The sequence below is a fragment of the Coffea eugenioides genome, chromosome 2 (genome assembly GCF_003713205.1).
Source record: "Coffea eugenioides isolate CCC68of chromosome 2, Ceug_1.0, whole genome shotgun sequence".
In the NCBI taxonomy this organism is placed as follows: Eukaryota; Viridiplantae; Streptophyta; class Magnoliopsida; order Gentianales; family Rubiaceae; genus Coffea; species Coffea eugenioides.
This window is the reverse complement of record NC_040036.1, coordinates 7734944-7754055: the sequence shown is the minus strand read 5'-3', so window position 1 is coordinate 7754055 and position 19112 is coordinate 7734944. Positions and strand designations below refer to the sequence as shown.

Here is a 19112-nt window from a genome sequence, read left to right as displayed (position 1 = left end):
GCCCAAATCCCATTTGACTCTAGACCTTCCTTCCTGTTGGTCCGTTACTCCTTGCCCAATTTGAGATCATCGGGTCAGCACTTTTGGACCTGGAGGAAGGAGTCTAACATGTAAATGGGCTGCCCGATTCCAAAATTTTAGAGGCTTCATCCGTCACTTTTCGGCATACACACGGAATTTCAATAACGCCGCGTATCGGCCGTCATGAACATGATTCGTGACTCGGACGAGAACGCTTTTCGTAAGCTATCGGTACTGCCACCGAGAACTTTGCAAGTAAAGCAACTTTACTAATGCTGGTCAAGTTTCAACTTCTCTCTCGAGGGTTGGTACCTCAGCTCAGCATCATTTTCAGAAGCTCCTCCGCATTTTTTCTGTATTTCTTCTTACATTTGCTCCAAGCTCGTTTTTAAACTAAGTGCAGCACGATATAATATATAAGCTGCTCCGCACAAAGGTACAGCTTCTTGGCAATTATGTAGCAGTATTATGTTAAATTACATGGAAGTTGCAATTTCACAAAGTAGCTCTGAGCTATGGTCGCTGTGCAGTTCTGGTTGAGAATAATCGGTTAATTCTAGTTTTATGCTTTCATATTAAGACTTCTTAAGTAGGGAAAATGTGGGACAAGTACAGGGCTTGTTAGTATGTTGATTAATGTCTAAAGCTTTGTTCTGGTTTTAGCTTACTGAACTCATCTGATTCATGAAACCAATGATGGTTCAGAATCATGCAGTATTACATATTTATCTAAGAGGTTTAAGATGAACACATAATTTTGGATGGATTAGTATACTTTTAGAGGCTATTCCTGCTTTTCCACTTTGAATATGTGAATAACAGATTTCGGGGTCGTATTATTCTTTAGAAGTTATGAGCAAATGTTGTTAAAATATCTTTGATTGGATATGAAATAAGACCTACTGAGATCAGTGAGAAAAAAGTATCATATACCTTTCTAGATTCTAAGTTGTCTTACGTACCTGCAATTCTTATGGAGAAGAAACAACTTGTGTTATTATAACATGTATCAGGGTCTGTAATGATATAGCTGTTTCACTTGTCCGTTTGGAAGTTATAGGCTTCATGACAAGATCTTGGCTCTGCTTGGTAAAAGTAAAACTGCGCATACCAAGTATCTCTTGATTCTTCAATACCAGAGTGCTAGAGTCCCATCCATGTTTCCAGCTCTACTTCAGTGCCCCAAGATGTTAACTACATGTGGAGCATGGTAAGTTTGAGCAAATGATGCCAAATTGCCAATTCCCGTGTTCAAAAAAAAGAAACCTAAGTTTAGAATAATGTATACAAGTGTGACTTTTATTAATCTCAATTTCTTGCAAATTCTCAGAATGGCACCAAAAAGAGATATTGGTTGGGAGCACGCTGAGCCAGTTGGGGGGGATAAGAAAATTGTCCAATGCCGTTACTGTGGGAAGATTATACATGGGGGAATAACTAGATTGAAACAGCACATTGCTCACATTGCTGGACAAGTGGGAGCTTGTCCTAGATCTCCTCCAGATGTGACATTGGAATTGAAGAAGCATCTAAATGATGGGAAAAGCGAAAGGGCAACAATGAAAAAGAGAAAGGCAGCAGCTCTCAATGCTTTCTACAATAGAAGTTTGTGTGGGTTCATGCATGCTACTGATGATGAGAATGATGATGAAAGTGAATGTGATACTCTTGAAGATGAATTGTTATCTTTGGAAAAAATGCAACTTATGTTAGCCATGGAAGAGAGTCGTCAAACGGCTCTAATTGAGGAATTACACCGCAAGAGTCATGTTTCTAGATCCCGCCCTGTTACAGTAGGTTGCGGTCGAAGTTTGTCTACTGAGGCGAATGTTATTAACTGCAATGACGATGATGATGGGCAGGATATTGATCAGAAGGGTTTGTCAGATATGGAAGTAAAGCAACTTAAGCAGGCCTTGAAAGAGAGCCGCTACACGGCTTTTCTGGAGGAAGAACAACGTAAGAGATCTGTTTTTGGAGCATGTTGGGCTGGAATTTCCTCTTTTTCCATAAATAAGAAAAAAAATCAGTAATTTACAATTGCAAGTTCACTTCTATTACAGTCTACCTATATATATTTCCAAAATCCGTGAAGCAAGGCTCAGCCTATTCATAAGCCACCCCTTATTCAGACTCATAGATCTGACTGGAGCTTAAGAACCTCCTAGCTATCTTAAGTTAGTTACTTTTCCTTCCCAGTGTGACTATACCATGTTGACATTTTGAATGGTGCCCCTTGTATCTTAGAGCATAAATTCAAATGCTTTTCTACTGTCTTTTTTTTTTTCAGGAAACTGCAGCACTTCTTCCAGCTTTAGTGGCAAGGATGGTGAAAAGCCTGGAACAGATAGCACCTCTTGTATATTTCCGGCAGAGGAAAAATCTATAAAGAGTATTTTTCTAAACTCAAATATTTAAACCAATTTGGTGAGGGAATGGCAAATGTTGTTATCTTCACACAAATGCACACAGCATGTTTTACTTTGTCCTTTTTTTTTGGCTGAGGCCACATTATCTTGAGAGAAGGCGTTACTATGACTTAGTTGGAAGAAAGTCAGCCCAATTAAATTACTATTGTCACAGATCATATTGTCAGAAGGCCCTTAAGGCTGTCAACTCTGTGTATTTCAACGATGTGGAAGTGGGAAAAATTAGCTGCAGGTACAATGATTGATATATAAAAAAAAAAATCATCAGTATGGTTTAGTCTAGACTAACAACAAGAGAAGGATATAAAGTTCCAGCAATACAATAGCAAAGCTAAACACCTAATCATCAATTTTATAATGTCTTGCAAGAAGCATGGTAGATTTCATACACCTCCATATTTTACAGTTCTCCATATCTTGTAAAAAAGGTGTGGGTGATGGAGTTCAGTACTTGAAGGCTAAAAGGTTTATGCTTTGTGAAAGCTTAAAAATTAAATGCATGAAGAAGCAATGAATCTTTCACTTAAGCCAAACAGTACTGTTCCCCACAGCTAACATGGACTATAGGAGATGTGTTGGTACTTTTGTGCTTCTTTGACAAACAGGATAACTGAATAGCTTATAGCAATCTCCTGGATATCACTAAGATAGCAGTAAATTTACACAATAACTCTGCATATTACGTTTTTCCTTGATTTGAGAGATTCACTGCAAGTTCATCATTTTAACAAAGTAACATTCTCAGAATTTCATTGACAAACTGTTGCAAAAGTTTTGACAAGTTTCTGTATGATCTGAACTGCATTTTATCCAAACGACTGATTTCTTAACATTTTATTTCAGAAGTCTCCAAGCGTTAAAATGAATTCAAGAGTTCATCTGCTCCAAGGTTATTATATTCTATAAATATATGTTCTGCAGAGTGAAACCTAATAAAAAGAATGATGAAGAGATACATTTTAAAACTTGGTAGATTGTGGCTGCTGATATTGTCTTTCTGTTGGTAAAATCTATTATACAGCTTCCAGAAGTGCTCAGTAGTTAATCATTTCATGTAGTGCACTTTTTCAGAAATGAGGAAGATGCAACAGATTAGTCTACAAATTAAAATCTTGAGGCGTGAATTGGACCATCAAAGAAGGAAGATGCATCTTGCAGAGCAAGGAAATGAAAGGCTGATGGGAGACTTGGTGCACATACAGAAAGAATTGAATCATCAAATAAAGGATAGAGAAAAGAGCCAAGCTGAGCTTGAACACAAAACTTTACGCATTGAGAAGGAACAAGTAAGCATCTTGAACACACAGACATACACACCTACAAAAAAGTGTGTTTGTGTGATTTTTTTCCTTTTTTGTGCACATGTCTCTATGTGTAGTATAATTCCTTTTTTCCTTCTGTGACTTTTAAATTATACTGTACTATTGTAACTTATGAAATCCATTGCAATAATTCCTTGTGTGACTTTTAAATCCTACTCTTGAAATCCATTTGCAAGTTGTTGGAAGGAGGTGAGGGAAGATCACTGTAAAGTTGCATGTCACTATGAGGAGCCTTTATTCTTTGTCCATATGGGCAACTCTAATTTGTGAAGAAATGGTTTTCATAACTGTTCTCTGATTTCAATAGATTGGTTACATGCAGCTTTAAGTAGCTAATAACACGTGTCTTTCGAAACTGTCTACAATCTTTTGACTGCTTCTTATTCGGCATTCTCTTAGTTTGGCTATGTCCTATTAGCCCAGAATTGCTAGGATGGGAATGTATAAAATCTTCTGCTTGCTTTAGGTACTGGTAGCTCTGTTTACATGCAAGCTCATGATATCTTATGCAGGGCCTTTCAAATTATTTCAATGCCAAAACTTGTTCTCTTGGCATTTACATGATATAACTGAGACTAAAACCAGCCATTGTTGAAGAGTTTTTTTTGTTGGGTCCCAGATATAACTTTATTTTTTAATTCCAGTTTTTTTATTTTTCATTAAACTAGAATCCCACTATTTTTTTGACACAGCTGATAGCTCAGATTGACGTACTGAAAAAGACATTGGCTGAAAAGGATGATGAGCTTCAGGATATGGAAGCTCTAAACCAGACACTAATACTTAAAGAGCGATCAAGTAACCTTGAGTTACAGGATGCACGAAAAGAATTGACAAGTGTGAGAATTAGTAGTTCAACACATTCATGGCTGTCCTTGCTTATCTAATTAGATTTTATTACTCTTACAGCTTTCCAATACCATCCTTTGGGTTCAGAATACTAAATATAAGATTGTTCTGGTCGTATTGTACAGGTTTTGTCAAATTTAGTGGATAGAACCACAATTGGAGTTAAAAGGATGGGAGAGGTTGACCAAAAACCATTTCAAGACGTTTGTGCAAAGAAGTTTTCTCGCTCAGACTGGGAGGTTAGATCAGTGGAATCAATCTCATTGTGGCAAGAAAAAGTAAGCAACCCAAGCTGGCAACCACTCAAGCACACCTTAAAAGATGGAAAGTGGCAGGTAGAGTCTTTTCAAAAAATATTGTCTGTTCGCGAAAACAAAGGTAGCGCCACAATAATTCTGTGTACTTGCTGTAGCTAGTCTTCTCTATGGAAGTCACAGTTTCATCAACAATATAATGCTTTTCTCGTGCTAAAATATGATACCTCTTTTTATTACAAGTGATCCGCTTGCCTCAAAATGGCAATACTCTTTGGTATGAGGAAGTTGTTTTCTTGTAAAATTGACTTGTATGTGATCTGGGTTATTCAATGTTTAAACATGATACAGGAAATTATTGATGAAGATGATGGGGAGTTAAAACGACTGAGACATGATTGGGGCGAGGATGCATACGCCGCCGTTGTCAATGCATTGCTGGAACTAAACGAGTACAACCCCAGTGGGCGGTATGTAGTTCAAGAACTTTGGAACTTTAAGGAGGGAAGAAAGGCCAGTTTGCAGGAGGTGATACAGTGCATGGCTCAGGAGTTGAAGAATACTGAGGCTTACAAGCGTAGGATGTGATTGAACGTCGATAGATTCCTGCACTTGGTTTTGCTTTGGCATGTAAATTATTGTCTGCTTTTCAAATTTTCAACAATGTACTTTATTGCTCTCATTATGGAATGGTTTGATAAGATTTCGAAATGGGATCCAACCTCGACTCTTTCTACACGTAAATTTGCTTGAAATGGGAAGGGGAGGTCCTGAGAGTTGAATAATTGATGTTCCTATCACTTGACTAATATTCTTAGCCAAAAGAGTGGAACTAATGATTTCACAAGCACCTACCAACATTCCTATGGATTAAGTTAGCTCTTAGATACTCGTGGAGATGTAAATGAGTTTAAATAAGTTGCACGCTCGTACTCAATTTTAATTATTTTGACGGGTTCGAAATTTTGGTCAAATTTGACTCATTTACTTGTCAAATGAACTTCAAACAAGTTTTATAAAGATAAAATTGAATAGTTTGAATTTTTTACATATAAATTTCGTTTTTGTGCTAATCAAATTAAGATCAAGTCAAATTTGAAAATTTATTAAACACAAAATGCTGTTCAAATTTGGTGTAATCAATTAGTGAACCAATTTTAAATAAAATTTGATTGTAGTATCAAGGAGTTGATTCATATTTCAATCTTAAATACTCCATATTCGTCAATCAAGATGAGTGTCATCAAATGGGTGCACCACACACCCGTATGGATTTAAGACAAATCTCATATTGAGGCACATCGATGAGAGGCAAGATTTGAACTCTCAACCTCCCAACCCACAATTAATGTGATGGCCAACTCCTTTAGAGAGAGTTGGTTCAGACATCTTTCATTTGCTATAACACATTTTACTTCAGGACAGCAAGAATTGCAAGTATAAAAAGCACCAAAAGCCAAGTAAGCTTTAAAAAAGAGCATCAAAAAAAGACTTTGAATTGTCAAGACTCATGACATGAGATGAGAGTGGGAATAAGAAAGGTACAGCAGTTGGCCTTGGCCCTTTGGAACCTGGTACAAGTTTTACAGCACTCATCAACACCATTAATCTTAGGATCCCCACTTCAGTTTTAAGAAAAGTTTAACATGTATCACTTCAAAAAGGAATCTTGCTCCTCATTTATCAAATATGAATGGATTAATTGTTGGACTATTATATTAACACCCAACCAAAAAATAAAATAAAAAATTCAGAACTCCATGTCCGGGCAATTGAACGAACAATTTCTGAATGTCGAAGAACTAAGGTAACTAATGCTGCTTTTCTTCGTTGGCCTCTGCTGACGAGTTCTACAATTTAGTTAATCGTCCGCTTTGATCACCGTTCTTTTCAGCTTAGAATTTTGTGTTTTCTATATACTTCATGTTTCTTGGTTGATTGGCGTTAGCAAAAGCAGATCAACGTTCAAATGGATTGCATTGGTGAGGAGGTGTTCAAAAAACGGCGAAGACTCTGCATTGCTCTGGCAAGGGAGATTGACAACAAGAATGAAAAGTTGCTGGAGATGGAGCGTACAATGAAAGAGAAGGACATCCTGCTTAAAGAAGGTGTGTCTACCACAACATCCTTGCTGCATTATACTACTAGTAGTCTTCACTGCACTGCGCTAGAGCTGGACTTCAACGAGCTAACTTGAGGGACAACTTCTGTTTGATGGTTTGAATGTTCTAAGATGTAAATTATCCATATACCCAAAAAAAAAAAAAAAACCCGGCATCATCCTGAACTAAGAAATTAGTTGGTTAACAATTAAATGACCATTGAGAAATGTCAAACTGCTCTAAGGGTGAAACTTAACTGGTGCATAGTACTTTTTCTTTTCTTTCTTAGCAAGTGCATACTGCCTAGTTCTGATTGCTTGGTATGCTGATTGCTGAATTTTAAATTTCGATTCAAAATGGCGATTTCACAGCTCTTGAAGCAAAGCAAAGCTTCAAGCTAGAACTTGAAAAGCTGAAGAGCAGGATGGAATTCCAAAAGAAAGAACTTGAGCAGCAAGGCAAGGAAGAATTCAATCACTGTGAGTAAAAAGTTTAACTGCAGCCAGAGTGTAATATATGCTCTTAGCTTATTTCTACAACCATGTTTCTTGTGATTCAGAACAGAATTTTCTTAGCTATATCTTGCAACATATGTCTCTTTAAGAATTTTCTTAGCTAAGATATTTAAGAATTCTTTTACATGTCTACTTGTGTGCTGTAACTAGGGCAAGCAACGGTAGTTGCACAAGGCAGAAAGCAAGAGAACAGTGATATGGGATGTGTAGTGGAATCTCAGAAGATGAACTTAGAGCAAGCAATCAATGAAATCGAGAAATTTGACTCCAAAACTGACCTCAATGGACAGCATACCATGGGTAACAAGGATGAGGTACTGTTTCCGTGTCTCATCTATGCGAATGCACCTGTTTTTCTGTCTTTCTGTCAAATTACCTTAAGGTGGCGACTAGTACAGTCCTCTCTGATACTAAACAATTTTTCATGAGCTGTTGTGAGAATCCAAATGAAAGTAAAGCACACAATGCTGTTGATTATAGACGTCTTAAGGTGTGATTGTGTGAGGAAGAATGTTCATCCATTTTTAAGTTCTTTGACATTTGAAAATGATTATCTGTCATTAAAAAGCATTCTCTTTGATGCTCCCAGTCAAATATATTTAGGACCAGTTCATTCGCAATTTATCAGTGCTATTCTTGAATCTTGAGTGTGTCATGCCTTTAGTCCATCTCTCCCTAATCGTTGGATTTCTATAGCTTATGCAATTGAAGGTATATTTGAAAGCCTTGGAAGATAAAGTTTCTGACATGGAAGATGAACATCAAGCTCTCATCACTAAAGAGCGCATGATGAATGATGAACTTCAAGATGCTCGCAAAGAAGCTATAGGAGTATGATCAAGCATCCTTTTCTTGAACTTTAGTATTTTCTTGTGTTCAATTGTTCTGTTTATAAGATCTAAAATATAAGACCTTCCCTTCAACTTCTACAATCTTCCCCACCAGGCTTTGCAGGGCTTGTCCACTCACCACCTCAGAAAGTTCCAAATCAAAAGAATGGGACAGATTGATACAAAACCATTTGAAGCTTTGTTCTCAAATAAGTGCTCTAGTGAAGACTGGAACGCAGAAGCTATAAAACTATGTTCACTGTGGGAAGAAAATGTGCGAAGTGCAAACTGGCATCCTTTTAAGAGAGTTGAAAACCGTGGAAGATTGATTGTAAGCCTCTCTGAACACTTTTTAACTTGCACAAAAAGTATCTGATTCCAAAAGTTTTATCGTTCATACGTTTATGAAATGCAATCAACCATGTCATACTTCCAAAATGGATAATGGATGGTCTTTTTGCGATATCGCAGTTTCTGATTGCTGGGGGGCGGGGGCCATAGGTAATTTGACTATTCGTCATAGTGGAAGCTACTTATATTTGTCGAAAGGAGGAAAACACGAGCAGATTTAATTTGAGATTACGCATCATAATTTAGCAAATACCCAAGTAAAACACATGCTGTTGGATCTGTTCCCTGAATTTGAGTTTCTAATGAGTGCAGGAAATTATAGATGACAATGATGAAAAGCTGAAAGAGCTAAGGAGTGAATATGGGGAAGATGTCTTCAAGGCCGTAGCAAATGCACTGATGGAATTGAACGAGTACAATCCCAGTGGAAGATATCCAGTTTCTGAATTGTGGGACTGTCAGAAAGGAAGAAAAGCTAGCTTGAAGGAGATCATTGAGTACATTTCGAACAAACTGAAGACACTACAACCCAAAAGGAAGAGATCGTGACTTTTCCATGATCCACCGTCCCGTTCCAAGCAGTAATCTCCTTTAGTTTACTAATCCTATAACGTCCATCGTTTATGTTCCCATAACGTCCAGCATCATAGTTTACGTGCCAAAGATCATGACAGTTAAATTTGCCTTACATGTTGTGTTTTCGTCTTATTCCTTTGGATTGATTTCCTCTGTTTTCAATTATAATTAACAGCAAAAGATGTGATGGGTAGTAAAAGATTTCAACTCATCTTTCACCCAAAGAACTGTCTGGTACAAATCATGTCAATTGTACCCCGCTTCTCGTATGGAGACAAACAGAGTGCTTCAGTAGATTTAGTCTAATGTAACCTAAATATCAAACTTGATTCATTGTACTACCATAGGATATATTTGCAGAAAGAACGTAGGATCACATCTTACATGCCAATGATTAGCGTAGTCGCATCACTTGTTCTCGATTCATTATTTTTCACTGATTATAGATTCCGATTTTGAATGATCACTTTTTTGTGATATTCGGGATTTTTTTATTATATTTTTTTAATGACAAGAAAAAACTAAAATATATAATCAATCAAAAAAAAGCTCTTTTTAATTTTAATTACTCTCCATAATCAATTTATATAATCAGATTTTGTAAAATTTAAAGCTATCGAAAACAAGGTCGTAATCACACTATGATTAGGTTCTATTATTAGGCATGTCAACGGGTTGGGTTTGGACCTAGACCCTGACCCCAACCTGGATCTGATAATTTTTTCAAGTTTGGGTTGAAAAATAATTCCAATATTCAGATCCGGACTTGTTTACTCTTACAAAGAAATGGGTCGGATATGAAATATAAAATTTTGACCCTGCATCCGACCCAGACTCGAATAATATATTAATAATTATAAAATATAAATATTTCTAAATATATTCTTTTACCAAATTAACAATTTAGTAACGATTTTGTGGATTGATTTGTGATTAATTTTGGATTGATTATTGAGAATTATTTGTGATTTAGTTTTGTAATTTGATTTGTTTAAATTTAGAGATTGGATATGTGATTGATTTTAGATTTAATTTTGAAATGTTTAATTTGAACATTTTCTTTTTGGGTAGATCCGGATCCGACTTGAAACTCGTCGAATCCGATTTCAGAACTCTAAAGTCAAGACCCGTCGGATATACGAGTCGGGTCTGGATCTATTACATAAAAACGGGTCTGGATCAGGAATTTTCAATTCTGGCCTAAGCCCCGACCCATTGGCATCCCTAGGCTCTATTCAGAAGCACAACTGTTGTGTTAACCTCTCCGTTTTTTGCTTATTTGGGCCTGGTTTAGTTTTAGAATTGGGCCTTATCAAAGGGAGTCGAACTTGCAAATGCCTCCATAAAGCATGTCTAAATAGAGCAAGTCTAGAAAGAGTTAGAATTCTTGGGTTTAAACTCGAACCAAGGAACCCTAATGTCCCCAATATAAATATCTGAATCAGCACAAATTTTCGTGCTACCGTCTATTTTTCTGGGGCTTGAACTCGCGACCTTCTGGAATCCTTCTCGCGTGTAGAGGAAAAATCGAGAAAAACAGGGGTTTCGATTTTGATTAAACATAATTGGTTCTGATGTATTCTTGAAATTTGGGATGGATTGGTGGGCTATGATTGAAAAGAGAGAGGCCTAGAGTGTGGGGATTTTTCTCTACTACGGCAGAGAAAAGCTCGAATTGGCCGGGAGAATGTTGTTGAGGAGAAGAGGAGGAAAGGGATTAAAGACTTGTGGGAAGGGTGAAGTTGCCGCCTAATGATGGCTTTGGCAGCTTAAAATCACTCAAACTCAAGTTGATAATATTGTGTTTTGATTTCTTCTTCTCTCTTGCTTACATCTCCTGTCAATTTGAGAATTTTCCCCCACGAAGACAGACCTGCTAAAATTTACACTTGGTATGAGCCTACCAACATCAGCAGAATAAGTGGTGTTTCTTCTTCTTCTTCTTCATTTGATCCTTTGATTTGTTCTTTTGTTTCTGATATTGGGGTTGGGTGGTGGTGTTCCACACATTCAATTGCATTTCGCTTAAAAGCGGAAAACAAAAGCAATTAAATACAGTAGGAATTTTAATCTAAACAATTTGCCGCTTTTAGCAGCAATAAGTTGCAGAGGCGGAGCTAAGATCTTAGAATTCTTAGCCATTACTTCTTGTTGCCAATGCGGACGTTCAATGGTGGGTGCTTCACTGCAAGAATGCTGCACTCCAAAGTTTTTTTTATTTGATAAGATTATTTGGATGAATCAATGGACCATAGTTGGTGGATTATGAACTTTTATTGTTGTTTCTTCTTTAAAAAAAAATAAGCAAAAAATAAAACAATTAAGCATGAGAATTTTTTGTAACGATAAAAGCATTTCGTTAATGGAATAGAAAGTAGAAATTACATAATACAAGCAACTGCTCCCAGGTCTTCCTTGCCTGACTAGGTAGCCGAAGTGGGAAGGAATTATGAATCTTTCCATGGGTCCGTTTGGATTGGTGTTTTTGCGCTTGTTTTTGAAAAACTGTTTTTCACATTCCAAATGCTACAGTAAATGTGTATTTCAAAAACAACTTAAAAAACACCACCATATCCAAACAATATATCAAAAACAATTCCAAATATATTTCAATTATGCATATTTAATTTGTATATTTTAATAAGTATATTTCAAATTGTATATTTTAATTATGTATTTTAATATGTATATTTCAATTATATTTTAATATATTTTAATATGTATATTTCAATTATGTATTTTAATATGTATATTCAATTATGTATATTATATATATATATTATATTAATATAAATATATTTATTTCAATTATGTATAATATTATATATATTATGTCAATTGAAATAAATATTATATATTTATATAAATACATTTATTTATATATAAATTTATAAATATATTTATGCAATTTTGTTTTATAATATATATTAATATGTATATTTCAATTATGTATATTATATATAAATTATATTAATATTAATGTATATTATATATATTATACATTTCTAATATTATATATTTATACATACATATTATAAATATTTTATTTTATTTAAAATATATTTTTATATATTTATAATATATTTACATAAATATTATATGTTATATAAATTATATATAATATAATATATAATATATTATACATTTATATAAATGTACATTTATACATAATATATAAATATTTATGTATATTTATAATATACATTTATATTATATATTATATATAATATAATACATTTATAATACATTTATACATTTATATTAATATACATAATATTAATTTTACATTTATACATAATATTAATACATGTATACATTTATATTAATTATATTAATACATTTCAACATAATATTAAAACATATTTATAATATATTAATTTATACATTTATATAATATTCATTTATAATTTATACATTTTTAATAATATACACTTATACATTTAAATATACATTTATATTATGTATTATATATAATATAATACATTTATACATTTATATTAATATACATAATATTAATTTTACATTTATACATAATATTAATACATATATACATTTATATTAATTATATAAATACATTTCTACATAATATTAATATATATGTATAATATATTAATTTATCCATTTATAATATTGATTTATAATTTATAAATTTATAATAATATACACTTATAATTTATAATATATTTATAATATTCATTTATAATAATATACACTTATACATTTATAAATATATTTATATTATGTATTATATATAATATAATACATTTATATATGAATATATAAATATATTTATTTATAAATATCTATAAATGTATTATAAATGCATAAATGTATATTTATATAAAAATTATAATTTATACATTTATACATTTATATAATATTCATTTATAATTTATACATTTATAATAATATACATTTATACATTTGTAAATATAAATGTATTATAAATGCATAAATGTATATTTATATAAAAATATAAAAATTATAATATTCTAAAAATACTCAAAAATATGTTTCAAAAATACCTCTAAAAATAATCCAAAAAAATCTACAGTAAAAGTTTTTCATATAGTTTTTGAAAAACAACCCCAAAAACAACTAATCCAAACGGACTTGTTTTTCAGATTCGAAATGCTACAGTGGTGTTTTTGAAAAACAACCCCAAAAACAGCTAATCCAAACGGAGCCCATAAAATTTCTTTACACATGTTGCTGGCAAATTTCACCAAATTGGGACGCACACAGTTGTCCTTTTCCCCGGAAAAGTTTGGATAGTAAATTATTTGAAATAATTTTATGTAAAAATATTGTATCATTTTTTTGATGTAATGAATGTAAGATAAAATATGATGTATGTAAGATAAAAAAGATCCCACTTCAGGGCATCCACCAGAGTTCGACCCTTGCAACAAAGATGGGGAATAACACAACAATCCAAATAAGAGTTGGAGTCTGAAGTGGGATCAGGTCCTTTTTTTTTATAAAAAAAATGTAAAATAAAAAAAATGATTGAAAAATATATTGACGATACAAATGTGTAATCCAAACACACTACAACCAGCATCTCATCTGTTTGATGTGTTGTGATGTGGTTTCAATCCGGGCATTGGTAGTGCTATTTGAACAATTTTGGTCAATAACACCTATGCAATCCGACTGGATTCCAATTCTTCTCCAGTTTTGCCCCTTGGCCTTGACAAGTGCTTAATCTGATTGCCATTGCTTCCTCAACTTTTGAATCACTACATCTGGTTTCAGGGTCTGACTAGGTTGCAATCAATTTCCCATCATGTCCTCTAGCCAAAATGCCTCATCATCCCACCTTCTTGTTCGTTCCTGTGCTCTAGAGCAGCATCAGCGTTCAGCAGAATGGTAACTTCCACTGGTGGATGTTCTGATTAGAGTCGATACCAGGTTCTCCTGGTTTTTTGTTTTTCATTGCGAACGCTGTTTTACGTTTTTTTCCTGCAGGACATGAGCGTAAACTGAGTAAGAAGCGCACTTGGGTCGTTCGAAAATTTCATTAATCCTCCGCTTTCCACGGACTAAACTAAAGTCCCCATCGCACCAAATTTGTTTTTATCTTATAGTCAAAGGGGTTTAGTTCTATTTGAACCGTTCTAAACTGAGAAAGAAGCCCTTTGACAACACAAGGTTGCAATTGGATCGTTATAATACATTTTTTCTACAAAAAAAATTTCCAAAACTCCAATTTTAATCGGACTCTAAATGTTTTAGGTTAATTTCAATTAAATTACTTCCACCATACGAAAATATGTAAATGATGCTAAGGAGTAGCAATTGAGGCTGTCAACTAAAAGCTTCTATATTTCTGCCTGATTCCAATTCTTTTTGAAAAAATTTTTGGCTCCAAAATTTATACTCCCTCCGTCCCACTTTAATAGTCATGTTTTCCTTTTTCGTCTGTCCCAAGAATGTGATTGTATTTTAATTTTCCTAAAATGCCCTTATTCAATGTAAGTTGTTGTTACTGTAAACCTACCCCATTTAATGAGAGTTGATTCTTTTTTTACCATCAATTAAAATTCCCATAAAGTTATACTCTATTTAATGTGAAGATATTTTAAAAAAACAGCAATCTAAATTTACTTTTCCAACAAAATTAACTACTTTTTCTTAAATGATGCGAAAAAATAAACAGGACTATCAAAATGGAACGAGAAAGTATATTCTTTGTTCAGAACGACAATGCGCGTGCAGCGTATTGATCATAAATTTGCAGTTCCCAATACACAACATATTGCAAATGCGTAATTGTAACACACCATGATTGCATTACCAACATCAAAATAAGCTAGTAGTATTTCTTGTATAGATACTAGTAACAAGCTGCGGGCTGCATTATTTTGCTTGCAGCCACTTCAAGCTCTTACAATTGCCTGGCCACTTACCTTTTGTCACTCAAAATTTCCCCCTTTTAGGATCAAAACATGACCTCTGTCCCCCCCTCCGGCCCTTCTCTTAGATAGTCAAAAAGGTATAGACAAAGCAGACAGACACACTCCTAAATTTTCTCCAATTACCCCCTCTCTTTTCCCTTTTCCCACTCAACACTCAAAATGACTACTCAATTCTACATTTTTTTTTCTTTTTCATATTTCCAAACCCAAATTTAAAAAAAAAAAATATATATATATATATATATATAACAAGAAATAAAGCCCATAAAAACTCAAAACAGGCCGGAATTAATTTTTTTTGTTGTTCATATAAAATAACTTCAGCTTCAAACTCGGAAATTTTTTCCGGTGAAGGTTTGACCAAATTGCCAATTAGCGGGTGCAATGTTCCATGAAGTGGAAGAGCGACGGTCACTTGCTCTGACCCTGAAAGAGAGCGATTGACCCGCCAACACCGCGTTGGTCTGCCAGTTCTGGCCCCAATTCCGGCTCAGGGTTATCCAACCGGTCTTGGATCCTTTGACCGATGCCTGCACGATATCTCCTGACCCCGCGACGTTGGTGATCAAAACCAAGTTGAAGTAACGGAAACCGTTAATTTGGAACCGGATGCCTCCTTGCTTGCGGCACGGCACCCTGCGGCAATTGGCAAATCAGTATTTGAATATACAGAGCAAGGGCAATCCAGGAAAGGCAGAAAAAGTTGGGGTGCATGTAAGTCTACGCTGTTATCATGATCTCGATTCGCATGTACATACGCGGTTTCTTAGTTTGGGGTCCACACTGTAGCTAACTTTTGTGATTAGAAGCCTGTGGTGTAGGGCGCAGACGGGGATGAGGTAACATGCAATTGGGGGCGATCTCAAAAGTCTATTATGATTCTCTGATTATTTCCATGAACGGCCGTGATGCGCAAGTACATACAAAGACGGTGGATATCGTTCTTTTAAAGGTTTGGACAAAACTGCATACATAGCCACACGAAGACAAATAAACCACGTCGTTTTGTAGAAAACCATAGAATCATTCCAGAGCACCCTATTCGTAGATCTGATATCGTTCTCTCTCCGAAAAAAAATTGGTGGTACTATTGTTGTTTGTCTTTTTAGATTTCCCTTCATTTTCCACCCATTATTACTATTACCAGGTGAACTAAAACAAATTCGATAGATCCCATTTTGTAGATCTAAATTTTGTTATATTATCAATTCTTGACCTCTCGAGATAGTGCGACACAAATGGGGAATTACTTTAAATGGGCTCTATCCAATTTGATAAGCTTGACCTATCCATTTGCATACATTAAAGAAAAGATTCCTTCAAAAGTCTAGCATCCTTGGATAGAGCAAATCATCCAATTGGATTCCAGTCTTTTCTTTAATGCATGCAAATGGGGAATTACTTTAAGAGCAAATCATCAACTTTAAGAGCAATTATTTCTTACTTTAAGAGCAAATCATCAACTTTTTAAGGTAAATGAAATCTCTTTGATATCCTAGTAAATAAGGGATTAATCTCATAATTTGCATTTATTTCGTATTTCACACCTGACCTCCTCTCACGGCATTTGATTGGTCAATTGTTGGCCAAAGAAAGTGTACCGTGAGACTGACACACTTGACAGCAGCACAGATTAAGGGGTAAAATGTCTATTACTTCAAAAAAGAAAAGGGCAAAATGTGTGGAGAGGACTATAATGGATGGCTACGTGGACTTGTAGCGCCGTCCGTAAAAGCACTTTTCAGGGTCTTTTCCTTTTTAGATTCTTTACTTTCGGTTATCATTTTCTTTTTACTAGTACTACCGTTAACTGCCCAGTCTAGCAATCACCATAATAGTAATAATAAACAGAGAGTAACCGGTGTCAAACGACAGGTGCAGGTGTTTATCCCGCTCAGAACTTAAACAGGAACAAACTCAACAAAGAAAAGGAGAGCTCACCGGCGGTAAGAGACGGGAACAATTCCGGCGCGGTACTCGGCAATCCTGAGGAACATTGGCATTGCAAGGTCGAAATGAGGGCGAGGAGGGTTGCACCAACCGCCGTTGTCATTTGGCAGAGCATAGTTAGGAGGGCAGAAATTGGTGGCAGTAATCAAAATGGAAGGGCTGCCAGGGTGACACCATTGCGGATCATCAGCACATTTTAGCTCAAAACAAGATCCGCAACTGAACCCATTGTTGAACAGAGCTGTGCTTAACGCTGCAGTATTCACTCCGTATCCCTGGCTGTATAAATTCCCGTACCCACAAGCACCACCTACAAATTCAACAAATATACAAAATTATCAACACCAGGTTATGCAGTCAGTCACCCTTGTTACTGGAAATTTGTTTGTTTGTTTGTTTGAACTCATCGAAAGTTACTACTCCATACAGAAACTTTGGAAATTTTGAAAGAGTAAGGTTGTATAGGGGGATAGTTTACATATGTCGGGAAGAAAACAGGGGAATGCTAAGCAGGGATGATGGTTTAAAGTCAATTGCACGGTTGAAAAATGATTTACCCTACCCATAGTTCCGGAGGCGTCGCTGCCTCCATAGAATGTAGCATGAGCACTTTCCCATGAATCACCGGTATAAACACCAGGGATTCTGGCTTCAGTCAGTGTCAGCAGCAAAGACAGAGCAACAATGCACGTGAGGCCCATGGCAGCCATTGCTGCTGAGGGGGGGGTGCCTGAGGGGCGAGAGAAAGAGGGGGAAACGATAAGAGTGAAGAGGGAAAGGAATTGAGAGTAGGAGTGGGATGAGAAAATGTGGAATGCGAACGGCTACTTATTGAGGAAGGGAAGGAGAGAGAGAGGGAGAGAGATTTGGGGGGAAATCATGACTCATGAGTCGGCCTGGACAATTTCAATGCTGTATGCCAAGTCCTTAATTAAAGCGCATATTGGCGGAAACCCAAATTTCAATGCCTTTATTTTCTAGTCTTTCCCCATGCAATTGCCCATTGGGATTTTACCCATTTCACTCTAGAACGGGGTGGGATTTTTGGAAAATGAAAGGTCCAAGATTGCATTGTAATAGTCATACCACTGTGTATTTGATTGGAAAAAAGCTAAAACGGGTTCAGGGCTCCACGGCTTCACATGGTTTGATATGAAACCGTTTTGCCGCTTTGCTTGAAATACAAGTTGGGGCATCAACTTGTTCGATAGGGAGGGCTCTTTTTCAAAGTGCCCTTACAATAGAATTTTTTTCCCCTTTTTCCCTTTTCTCCTTGTTTTATTGAGTTTAAGGGTACACCTTTTGCCTCCTCACCTTGGATTCTCGTGATTGAGAATTGGAAGTCTCAGTCACTTAGTGTTTTACTAATTTGGATTGCACTTTCGAAGGATAATAGGAAATCATACATTTGGATATTTAGCAGTAAAAAAAAAAGAGCATCAAATCAAGAAATACACCAATAACTGACATGGCATGCATTTGTATGATGCATGAAGCATGTAAGACAAATAATAGTAAATAAACAAAGACTCGAGGTCATCACTATACATAAAATGTAAGAGCACAAATTCAAACCGCCATTATGCGTCCTAGGATTCTTTTTCCATCACCTTTTTTTTTTCTCTCTTTTTCCATCACCTATTCGAAGTTTGGGAAGGATGGATGGGCTGAATGAAGCTTGTTGGAATTCCTTGCACGCCGAATTCTTTTCCCTTTTAGCTGCATTGACAGATGATATACTGGTTTAAAACTATACTCCTATCATACTTTCTTTATATATAACCCTTTTTTCACAACCAAATAAGGTAAGTGCAGGTTATCAAAAACCTCAAGCAAGTTTCGCAGCCTGCCTTTTTTGTTTCCAAAAACTAGTGCATTTCCAAAGGCATGGCCTCCACTTCCTATATCAAGATGAAGTAGTAGGCGTTTTTAAGTTTCATATCGAGCCTTGTCCTAATCCAAATTTTCCTTGTCTAATGCTGCAAGTAATGG

General features: G+C 35.3%; 4 protein-coding genes across 4 annotated transcripts; 3 read left to right on the top strand and 1 right to left on the bottom strand.

Annotated features, from left to right (window-relative positions):
- Positions 1-858: 858 nt before the first annotated feature.
- Positions 859-5521, top strand: LOC113762520 (factor of DNA methylation 1-like). The gene is made up of 7 exons (XM_027306006.1): positions 859-1231; positions 1352-1980; positions 2312-2413; positions 3522-3736; positions 4465-4611; positions 4747-4956; positions 5227-5521. Exons 2-7 carry the CDS (start codon positions 1353-1355, stop codon positions 5461-5463), a joined length of 1539 nt encoding a protein of 512 aa, XP_027161807.1. The 5' UTR covers positions 859-1231; position 1352; the 3' UTR covers positions 5464-5521.
- Positions 5522-6844: 1323 nt separating this feature from the next.
- LOC113755585 lies at positions 6845-7988 on the top strand. The gene is made up of 4 exons (XM_027299557.1): positions 6845-6983; positions 7349-7456; positions 7643-7806; positions 7875-7988. Exons 1-4 carry the CDS (start codon positions 6845-6847, stop codon positions 7986-7988), a joined length of 525 nt encoding a protein of 174 aa, XP_027155358.1.
- Positions 7989-8246: 258 nt separating this feature from the next.
- LOC113759501 (factor of DNA methylation 2-like) lies at positions 8247-9352 on the top strand. The gene is made up of 3 exons (XM_027302077.1): positions 8247-8323; positions 8438-8653; positions 8986-9352. The coding sequence occupies exons 1-3, from the start codon at positions 8279-8281 to the stop codon at positions 9220-9222; spliced, it is 498 nt and encodes a 165-aa protein (XP_027157878.1). The 5' UTR covers positions 8247-8278; the 3' UTR covers positions 9223-9352.
- Positions 9353-15021: 5669 nt separating this feature from the next.
- LOC113762307 (expansin-A6) lies at positions 15022-18009 on the bottom strand. Its single transcript, XM_027305696.1, has 3 exons — positions 17683-18009; positions 17112-17430; positions 15022-15806 (listed from the first exon to the last, which is right to left on the bottom strand). Exons 1-3 carry the CDS (start codon positions 17828-17830, stop codon positions 15497-15499), a joined length of 777 nt encoding a protein of 258 aa, XP_027161497.1. The 5' UTR covers positions 17831-18009; the 3' UTR covers positions 15022-15496.
- Positions 18010-19112: the final 1103 nt, after the last annotated feature.

Bases quoted from the DNA above. Each gene is read 5' to 3' on its own strand.
- LOC113762307 (XM_027305696.1), bottom strand. From the start codon at position 17,830: ATGGCTGCCATGGGCCTCACGTGCATTGTTGCTCTGTCTTTGCTGCTG. The intron at 17,431-17,682 runs GTAGGGTAAATC...TTGAATTTGTAG, and splicing joins CGACGCCTCCGGAACTATGG to GTGGTGCTTGTGGGTACGGG. The intron at 15,807-17,111 runs GTGAGCTCTCCT...CAATTGCCGCAG, and splicing joins GTTCCCGTCTCTTACCGCCG to GGTGCCGTGCCGCAAGCAAG.
- LOC113762520 (XM_027306006.1), top strand. From the start codon at position 1,353: ATGGCACCAAAAAGAGATATTGGTTGGGAGCACGCTGAGCCAGTTGGG. The intron at 3,737-4,464 runs GTAAGCATCTTG...TTTTTGACACAG, and splicing joins TACGCATTGAGAAGGAACAA to CTGATAGCTCAGATTGACGT. The intron at 4,612-4,746 runs GTGAGAATTAGT...CGTATTGTACAG, and splicing joins CACGAAAAGAATTGACAAGT to GTTTTGTCAAATTTAGTGGA.
- LOC113759501 (XM_027302077.1), top strand. From the start codon at position 8,279: ATGATGAATGATGAACTTCAAGATGCTCGCAAAGAAGCTATAGGA. The intron at 8,324-8,437 runs GTATGATCAAGC...CTTCCCCACCAG, and splicing joins CTCGCAAAGAAGCTATAGGA to GCTTTGCAGGGCTTGTCCAC. The intron at 8,654-8,985 runs GTAAGCCTCTCT...TAATGAGTGCAG, and splicing joins AAAACCGTGGAAGATTGATT to GAAATTATAGATGACAATGA.
- LOC113755585 (XM_027299557.1), top strand. From the start codon at position 6,845: ATGGATTGCATTGGTGAGGAGGTGTTCAAAAAACGGCGAAGACTCTGC. The intron at 6,984-7,348 runs GTGTGTCTACCA...GCGATTTCACAG, and splicing joins GGACATCCTGCTTAAAGAAG to CTCTTGAAGCAAAGCAAAGC. The intron at 7,807-7,874 runs GTACTGTTTCCG...AATTACCTTAAG, and splicing joins CCATGGGTAACAAGGATGAG to GTGGCGACTAGTACAGTCCT.